At 29.7% G+C, this 10,000-nt stretch overlaps 2 protein-coding genes across 2 annotated transcripts in view; one reads left to right on the forward strand and one right to left on the reverse strand.

The window, feature by feature from the left end:
• The window catches only part of LOC137645093 (juvenile hormone esterase-like), a 19,477-nt gene extending 17,762 nt beyond the window's left edge, over positions 1 to 1,715 (forward strand). The window contains exon 13 of the mRNA XM_068377942.1: positions 818 to 1,715. Within this exon, the coding sequence (XP_068234043.1) occupies positions 818 to 995 (178 nt within the window). The 3' untranslated portion in view covers positions 996 to 1,715. The remainder of the gene's footprint in view (positions 1 to 817) is intronic.
• A 1,736-nt stretch (positions 1,716 to 3,451) lies between these two features.
• LOC137645095 (juvenile hormone esterase-like) overlaps positions 3,452 to 10,000 on the reverse strand; it is a 14,879-nt gene continuing 8,330 nt past the window's right edge. Inside the window, exons 8-13 of the mRNA XM_068377943.1 lie at positions 9,242 to 9,335; positions 8,112 to 8,262; positions 7,088 to 7,263; positions 6,219 to 6,372; positions 4,925 to 5,051; positions 3,452 to 3,675 (exon numbers count right to left, since the gene is read on the reverse strand). Coding sequence (XP_068234044.1) covers positions 3,498 to 3,675; positions 4,925 to 5,051; positions 6,219 to 6,372; positions 7,088 to 7,263; positions 8,112 to 8,262; positions 9,242 to 9,335 — 880 coding nt within the window. The 3' untranslated portion in view covers positions 3,452 to 3,497. The remainder of the gene's footprint in view (positions 3,676 to 4,924; positions 5,052 to 6,218; positions 6,373 to 7,087; positions 7,264 to 8,111; positions 8,263 to 9,241; positions 9,336 to 10,000) is intronic.

The raw sequence follows: 10,000 nt of genomic DNA on the forward strand, positions 1-10,000 counted from the left end.
TTCAACTGAATCGATGTACTATACTGTCCAAACTTATGGCTGATTACGTGAATTGGACATTTTGCTTGCCGTGACCTTGATCTTCCAAAATTTAATAATGTTCAGATTTTTACGTAGCGGCTAATCTCTGCAAGTTTCACTACTTTACGATTAGAATTTGACCAGGAAGCTGTTCACAAACAAACACACATATAAACACACTCAAACAAACACACAAACAGGGGTAAAACATAACCTCCTTCCAACTTCGTTGGTGGAGGTAACCTTAGGGGCTCTTAGTAGAGCGCAAACCTCCGCCGCAGCAGCTTATTTCTCGACCTTGACCTTGACCTTTGACCTTAACGTGTATTAATTATCGTGGATTTTCATACACAAATATGAACAAAGTTAGACGTCTGGACGACGATGTCCAAACTTATGGCTGATTACGTGTATTGGACATTTCGTTATTGTTACTATGTACCCAAATGTTTGACGCCAATGGGCGCAATAAATTGGTTAAAAAAATATGTTCTTATAAACTAACATCCCATTAGATATACAGGTAATATTTTGATTCCTGTGTATTTGCTTTGCATGTATAAAACCTATGAAATGGAGCTATGCTTTCAAGTCATTATTTTATTTATCTAGATATTTTTAGTATCTAGGTTTTTGTAAAATAATTAATTGATAACATACTCTAATATCAATAACTTTGATGTCTTTGCTATATATATTTAACGATGGAATTATTCTGCAGTTTTCAGTTGGATTTACTGCACACGTTTATCCAAAATTCAAAATATGAAATTTTATAAAGTTTCCTCCAATTCAGGAACCCAACACCTGACGACTCCTTAGGATTCACTTGGAAGAAGACCAATGGAAAAGACATGAGAAAGCTGGTCATAACCGCAGAGCTTCCTCTACAGATGGAAAAGGATGTGCGAACCGTAGACAGGGCCTTCTGGGAGTCGCTTCCTCTGAGAATGAACGAGATGTTAAAGTCCTAAGTGATGGTACTGTATTTACTAGAATAAGTAAAAGGACACCGTGGCTGAGCTGAGCGTTACTCATTTTGGTCAGCTGGACTTCGAACTAAACTCAAATTCTAAGTCTTACCTTCACTGGACTTCGAACTCAACCCAAATTCTAACAGTCTTACCTTCACTGGACTTCGAGCTAAACTTAAATTCTAACAGTCTTACTTTCACTGGATTTCGAACTAAATTCAAATTCTAACAGTCTTACCTTCACTGGACTTCGAACTAAACTAAAATTCTAACAGTTTTACCTTCACTGGACTTCAATCTGACATCAAATTCTAAGTCTTATCTTCACTGGACTTCAAACTAAACTCAAATTCTAACAGTCTTCCTTTACTGGACCTCGAACTTAACTCAAATTCTAACAGTTTTACCTTCACTGGACTTCGAACTAAACTCAAATTCTAACAGTCTTACCTTCCCTGGACTTCGAGCTAAACTCAAATTCTAACAGTCTTACCTTCACTCGACTTCGAACTAAATTAAAATTTTAACAGTCTTACCTTCACTGGATTTCGAACTCAACTCAAATTCTAAGTCTTACCTTCACTGGATTTCGAACTCAACTCAAATTCTAGCAGTCTTACCTTCACTGAACTTCGAACTAAACTCAAATTTCAAGTCTTACCCTCACAGGACTTCGAACTAAATTCAAATTCGAACAGTCTTACCTTCACTGGACTTCGACCTGACCTCAAATTCTAACAGTCTTTTCTTCACTGGACTTCGAACTAAACTCAAATTCTAAGTCTTACCTTCACTGGACTTCGAACTAAACTCATATTCTAACAGTATAGATGTATATATATTCAAATAATAAGCCATATATTATACTCCTAATATCTGGATTTTCTGTACCTCGGGATCAGAGACCCAAGGGGGAATCAATTCAAAGATGAGTGCTTCTGGTCGGCCTGGGAATCGAACCTGGGCCCAAGAAACTCAGGAGACAGTGATGTACCATCTATAGATATAAGACGTTGTTAAGTACTATACAACTTCCTGTTTACATAAACGTAGTAGAAGACCCGTGTTTGATGTTCTTATGGTCAACCAAATAAACACGATGAGCTGGTATTATGTGTGGCGTAAAACCTCTCCGAAAAATTACTATTATTACATACTGTGCATTTATCATAGAATGTCAGCTTGGTCCAGCTAATGTAATATTACATTGTTGACTTGTGTCTTTAATATTCATATTATTGCAAAATATAAACAGCATATATGTCTCGCCATCAATTCTCTATATATTTTAATACTTAATAGTAATTACCTCCGCTAACGAAGTTGAAAGGAGGTTATGTTTTTGCCCTTGTGTGTGTGTGCTTGATTGTGAACAGCTTCCTGGCCATAATTATAATCGTAGAGTAATGAAACTGTTATGTAAAAAGCTGGAAATTATCAAATTTTGGCAGGTCAAGGTCAAAGGTCAAGTGCACGGTCAAGCACAATGTCCCATTCACATAATCAGCCCTAAGTTTGGACATCGTTGTCACAGAGACTTCAAACTTGGTTCATATTTAAGTGTATGAAAATCCACGCCAATTAATTAATACATGTTAAGATCAAAGGTCAAGGTCGAGCAAAAGGTTGAGAAATAAGCGGCTGGGGTGGTGGTCTGCTCCGTACTGAGTGCCTCTCTAGTTAATATATACATATGTATGTACTTTTAATTGGAATTTTTATGTCAAGAGACTTGTGTTTTACGATTTGTGAAAATGAAGGTATAAGCAAAGTCGGCTTAATATTTTAACAATACTATGACGTGTATAATTACAATGATGACATACCAAGGCGAAGGTGCCATCGTATGACTTATTTGTTTGTTGTAGGAATATAAAGGCAATGGATTGAGATGAGGATGATTTTATTTACGAAACATAAAGAAAGTTACAGTTCTGGAAATATTTTTATGGTATTTTCTTTATACAAACAAAGATGCAAACTAAAGGAATTAGCCCAAAGCCTAGTTATGCTTCAGAAGTCAATGAATGTCCTTTAAGAATTGAAATATTTATTATGATAAAAATAAAATTATGATAAACATTTAGTGGACAATTTTGATAAACATCAACTGAAATATTTATTCTATAAAAGGATTGAATTATGATAAAATTTTTTTAAACAATTTAGATAAATATGAACTTAGATATTTATTTCATAAAATAATTGAATTATGATAAACATTTGTTGAACAATTTAGATAAATATGAACTTAAATATTTATTGCATAAAATAATTGAATTATGATAAATATTTAGTAAACAATTTCAATAAAAATTAACTGAAATTATTATAAAAAAAAAATTGAATTACGATAAACATTTAGTAAGCAATATTATTATTATTATTATTATTATTATTATTATTATTATTATTATTATTATTATTATTATTATTATTATTATTATTATTATCATTTAAGCTACAACCCTGCTTGGAAAAGCAGGACACTATAAGTCAAAATTATGACTTTCTTAGAGCATTGATTCTTAAAGGAAGGCCATCCCAAAAGGCTCTATTTTCAGCTTTTTTATCATTTTCCATTTGAAGAGGTAAATCTGCAGTTATTAAAATTTTCTTGAGGTTTTCTCTACTGGTTCTCTCCCAACTGAATCCCAGTGAACCATCTGGTGTTGGGTTTCTGAAAAATAAATTTAAGTAATTAGTTTTTTTTTTTTTTTTTTTTAATGAGGAAGTGGTGTTTCAGAAGCGCCTCTTTTATAGTTTTCTTAAGAAAAAGTATAATTTAAGTATTTTTTAGCAATGGTAGGTTATTATTAGATGTACTTGTATATTTTTACCCTTGGCATCTCCCTTATGCAATAAAAAGCAAGTGTCTGGATATATATATATATATATATATATATATATATATATATATATATATATATATATATATATATATATATAAATATATTATATATATACACAATATATATATAAAGAGCAAGTGACTGGATATATATATATATATATATATATATATATATATATATATATATATATATATATATATATATATATATATATATATATATATATATATATATATATAAATATATCTATATATACATATATATATATTGAATATATATAGATTTATATATGTATGTATATAATATATTATATATATACATATATATATATATATATTATATATATATATATATATATATATATATATATATATATATATATATATAGATATATATTATTTATATATATATATACATATATATATATATATATATATATATATATATATATATATATATATACATATATATATAATGAACATACATGAATATATATATATATATATATATATATATATATATATATATATATATATATATATATATATATGTATATAATATTATATGTATATATATATGTATATAATATTATATGTATATATATATGTATATAATATTATATGTATATATATAGTATATATATATACATATATATATATATATATATATATATATATATATATATATATATATGTATATATATATATATATATATATATATATATATATATATATATATATACGTGTGAGTGCATATCCATCTAAATATTTAGCCGTCATTTTTGACGGGTTGCGTACACTAGTTGGTAAATAATTAAAGAAAATAAATCTAAAGTCACACTTTCATTAGTATTGCGTTTTTTCACGATTTTTTTTTTTTCTACAATGATGTTTGATTCTTTAAAAGTCGTATTACATACCGTAAAATACCCAATATAGTTTTTTTTTTTTCCTCTCTCCATTAGAATAGCCCATAACCTTAGTTTCTCCACTACGTTCCGAGTATTACACCATTAACTCCAAGGTCTACAGAGCATCCTTGTAGGCCTTGTTTAATTCACTGGTATTACTTACCTCGTTTTAGCGAAATCGGTCCAAAGTTTTGTATACAAATCGCTGACAATTAAATCCCTTTCGGAAGTTGGGGTCCCAAACAAACCAGGATGGAAGATGTAAGGCAAATCATCAGCGTGGGCTATCCCTGAGAGTAAAGAGGTTATTATTATTATTATTATATTATTATTATTATTATTATTATTATTACTTGCTAAGCCACAACCATAGTTGGAAAAGCAGGATACTATAAGCCCACGGGCTCCAGCAGGGAAAATAGCCCAGTGAAGAAAGGAAACAATGAGAAATAAAATGTTTTAAGAACAGCAACAACACCAAAACAAATATTTCCTCTATAAACTATAAAAATCTTTAACAAAACAAGAGGAAGAGACACAAGATAAAATAGTGTGCTCGAGTGTACCTTTAAGCAAGAAAACTCTAATCCAAGACATTGGAATGCCATGGTACAGAGGCTATGGCACTACCCAAGACAAGAGAACAATCGTTTGATTTTGGAGTGTCCATCACCCAGAAGAGCTACTTACCATAGCTAAAGAATCTCTTCTACCCTTACCAAGAGGAAAGTAGCCTCTGAATTCCAAACTGATTGGTTTTCCGAATCTTCTAGTTACTCTGTAGATATTTATTATAAATTCCATAAATTTTTTTCGATATTTTCCTGCCTGGCCGGTGTATAGATCTTCCACTGTCTTGGGTTAGAGTTCTCTTACTTGAGGGTACACTCAGGCACACTATTCCGTCTTATTTCTCTTCCTTTTTTTAAATCTTTTATAGATTATGCATGTAAGATTCATTTTACTGTTGTTACTGTTCTCAAACATCTTATTTCAATTTTTAATTACTTCTCTTATAGTTTTTTCATTGCCTTATATCCTTTCCTCGCTGGGCTATTTTCCCTGTTGGAGCCCTTGTGCTTATAGCATGCTGCTTTTCCAACTAGGGTGGGTTGTAGCTTAGCAAGTAATAATAATAATAATAATAATAATAATAATAATAATAATTACTTACAAACTCAATAGGTTATAAGAAGCTGTTTTTAAGTCTATATATATATATATATATATATATATATATATATATATATATATATATATATATATATATATTTATATATATGTATATATATATATATATATATATATATATATATATATATATATATATATGTATATATATATATATATATGTAAGAAAATACATTTATATGTCACTACCGAAGATTGATCAATATTCTCTGATATCTTTAGATCACCCTTACGAGAAATTGTAAGTCGAATCGAAGTGAACTTACAGGGATCTGAAAGAGTTTTGTTAATTCCTGGTATCAAGTCTAGTATGCTATTTTCACCTCTGTGTCGAAGTTCCCATCTGTAAACTTCATCTTCGTCACTAATTAGCTGCGTCAACCAATCAAGTGGCATCCCAAAGAATCGGTCGGTGTACAACTGAAATAGGATTCTCTTTAGTGTTTAATTCTTATTTTTAATAGCTATAAACTATGTGTGCGTCACTGGTAATATATAGCTTCTATATAAAATAAGTCACTGCAGTTATTCCAGGCGAAAGAAGCCCCACCTCCTGATGACGTCATAGCCAATCATGCTGTCTCCTGCTGAAGACGTCATTGTCAGTTATGTTGTCTCCTGCGTTAAACAGCAGTCACAACACATCCCCTTAAAGTGATTATAAGTTAGTATAGTTTGAGATTTGTAAGGGGATGTGTTTTAACCCTTAAAATTATTATAAGTTTTTATAGTTTGAGAGTTGTAAGGGGATATATTTTACCGTTAAAGTGAATATAAGTTAGTATAGTTTGAGTTGTAAGAGGATGTAGTTTAACACTTAAGGCGATTAATAGTTAGTTTAGCTTGAGATTTTTAAGGCGATGTATTTTAACCCTCAAGATTATTATAAGTTAGTATTGTTTGAAAGTTGTAAGGGAATGTATTTTAATCGCTGCTAAAGTGTGAGACAACGTGATTGGCTTGACTCCCATCTAGGGGCGTGGCTTATTTCGCCCTGAATCTTTGCGGTGACTATAACTCGTATCAAATTCCTCTTGTGTAAAAGTAGAATCTTTTATACAAATATTATATTTGCATAAAACCTTTCCGTAAAATGAAAGGTAAATCACAATTGAGTACTCATCCTTGATGTTACCATGGTCAAATTTCCCAGATCTTCATACTCAAAGTTGAGGCCTCCGAGGTAATAATCATAGATGGCAATGGACGTGTTTACTGGGTCTTCGTCCTCGTAAAGGTGTAGGCTAATTGGTCCATTCTTGGGGAAGTCTTCTATTAATTGGTCGATAACTGGTCGGAACCAATACATTTCTGGCCGAAGATGGAAGGCTCTACATTAGTGTTATTTAAGTTTGAGATTTCTAAATTTCGAGATTATAACAAAATCATTTGTAAATGAAAGGCCCTACGTTAGTGTTATTTAAGTTTGAGATTTTTAAATTTCGAGATTATAACAAAATCATTTGTAAATGGGAGACTCTACACTAGTATTATATAAGTTTGAGATTTTTAATTCTCGAGATAATAAGAAAATCATTTTTAAATGGAAGGCTCTACATTTTTCATATATAATATTGAGATTTTTAAATTTCGAGATTATAACAAAATCATTTGTAAATGGGAGACTCTACATTAGTACTATATAAGTTTGAGATTTTTAATTTTTGAGAAAATAAGAAAATAATTTTTAAATGGAAGTCTCTACATTTTTATTATATAATATTGAGATTTCTAAATTTCGAGATAATAAAAAAATAATTTTTAAATGAAAGGTTCTACGTTAGTATTATATAAGTTTGAGATTTTTAATTCTCGAGAAAATAAGAAAGTCATTTTTAAATGAAAGGCTCTACATTAACATTATACAAGTTTGAGATTTTTAAATTTCGAGATTATAACAAAATCATTTTTAAATGAAAGGGTCTACATTAGTATTATATAAGTTTGAGATTTTTGAATTTCCAGGACTAAACCATGGAAAATCTTTCGAGATAAGAAAATCATCTGGAAATAACTTTATATACTCTTAAATTACTCAGCAAATCGTTAAGTTAAATATCTGATAAGAAATTATCATAATAATTCCCTATCTGACATTTAACTTAAACTCATATTTATCGATTCTGAATTTCATTTTGAATGTTCCCATTCCTTCGTACCTTGTGAAAATATTGCTCCTTCGTCTCTATTGATTCCCATCATAGTCGGTACATGATGGTATCTCCCTTCTTTAACCAATGTTACTGGATCATCTGGAATGTATTCTCCATCGACGCGAGGGGCAAAGAAAACGGGCTGTAAATTAAACTCCTAGGGAGAGGGTAATAATGAATTAATAAGCACAACTAAGGAAGTACATATTTATTATTATTATTATTAGTTGCTAAGCTATAATTCTAGTTGGAAAAGCAGGATGCTCTAAGCCCAAGGGCTCCAAAAGGGAATTATTATTATTATTATTATTATTATTATTATTATTATTATTATTATTATTATTATTATTATTATTATATTTAATTGCTAAAATCCAACCCCAGTTGGAGAAGCAGGATGCTTTAAGCCCAGGGGCCCCAACAGGGAATTATTATTATTATTATTATTATTATTATTACTACTACTACTACTACTACTACTACTACTACTACTAGCTAAGCTACAGCCCTGGTTGGATCCTGCTTTTCCAACCAGGGCTATAGCTTAGGTAGCAGCAGCAGTAGTAGTAGTAGTAGTAGTAGTAGTAGTAGCAGCAGTAGTAGTAGTAATAGGATTAGCAGTAGAATATATCTTTCATATATAAAAATTTTATAAAAAAAAAGAGGAAGAGAAATAAGATAGAATAGTGTTCCCGAGTGTTGCAGCCTTCTAACACTTTAAAGACGAATATGTATATAATAATTGTAATGATAACAATGACAATAAAGACATTAATAACTATTGTAATAATAGTAAAAAATAATGAAAATAACAATGACATTAGAAGAAATTTGAGGAAATATTAATTTGCTGTAACATATACTTATTATTATTGTTATTATTATTATTATTTTTTTTTTTTTTTTTTTTTTTTTTTTTTTTGCTAAGATCCAAACCCAGTTGGAAAAGCAGGATGCTATAAGCACAAGGACTCTAATAGGGAAAATAGCCCAGTGAGGAAGGAAAAAAAACTACAATAGAAGTTCAAGAACAATAATAACATTAAAATAAAGCTTTCTTATAAAACTAAAAGAGAAGTTTAAGGAAAATAATAACATTAAAATAAATCTTTTCATATATAAACTTTAAAACTTACTATGAACTCTACATATTTCTCATCAATTAGGTGAGCATTTTTCCCTTGCAGACATGCAATCATCTCCTCACTGGATTCAGTTGAACAGTTAAACCTGAGTAATAGATATTACTGGATAAATTAAACGCTTCCAGAAGGTCAAAATTGCTGCTAGATCCTTGCTAAGACAGCACCTACAACGTTTACAACACTTCCAGAAGGCTAAAATTGCTTCCAGATCCTTGCTCATACAGCATCATATATATATATATATATATATATATATATATATATATATATATATATATATATATATATATATATATATATATATATATATATATATATATATATATATATATATATATATATATATATATATATATATATATATATATTGCGACATTCACACTTAATCTGCTGAATAGGGGATGAACACCGTACACAAAATCTTCCATAACATTAGGTGCTTCATACACATTTACAGGTGGCGAACAACAGAACGTTCAACTCCCTAACATACATCGTCATTCACATTTCTATTCACGAACTCTGGCTAAAGGGGTATAGTAGTTTTCAATGCTGGAATAACTCATAACTTATATTAATTTTCTTCATAGGGAAAGCAAAGGGTAAAAGAAAAAATAAATATTCAATGGTAATTGGAACAGAGGTATGGTCCACACTTAATTATGCCCCGGAGAAACAAGAATTTGAAAAATAAGATAAATTTAGCTGTATTATGGTTTTACAGAAGAAAGTTGAAGATCCCATGGACTG

The sequence above is a fragment of the Palaemon carinicauda genome, chromosome 8, assembly GCF_036898095.1.
Source record: "Palaemon carinicauda isolate YSFRI2023 chromosome 8, ASM3689809v2, whole genome shotgun sequence".
In the NCBI taxonomy this organism is placed as follows: domain Eukaryota; kingdom Metazoa; phylum Arthropoda; class Malacostraca; order Decapoda; family Palaemonidae; genus Palaemon; species Palaemon carinicauda.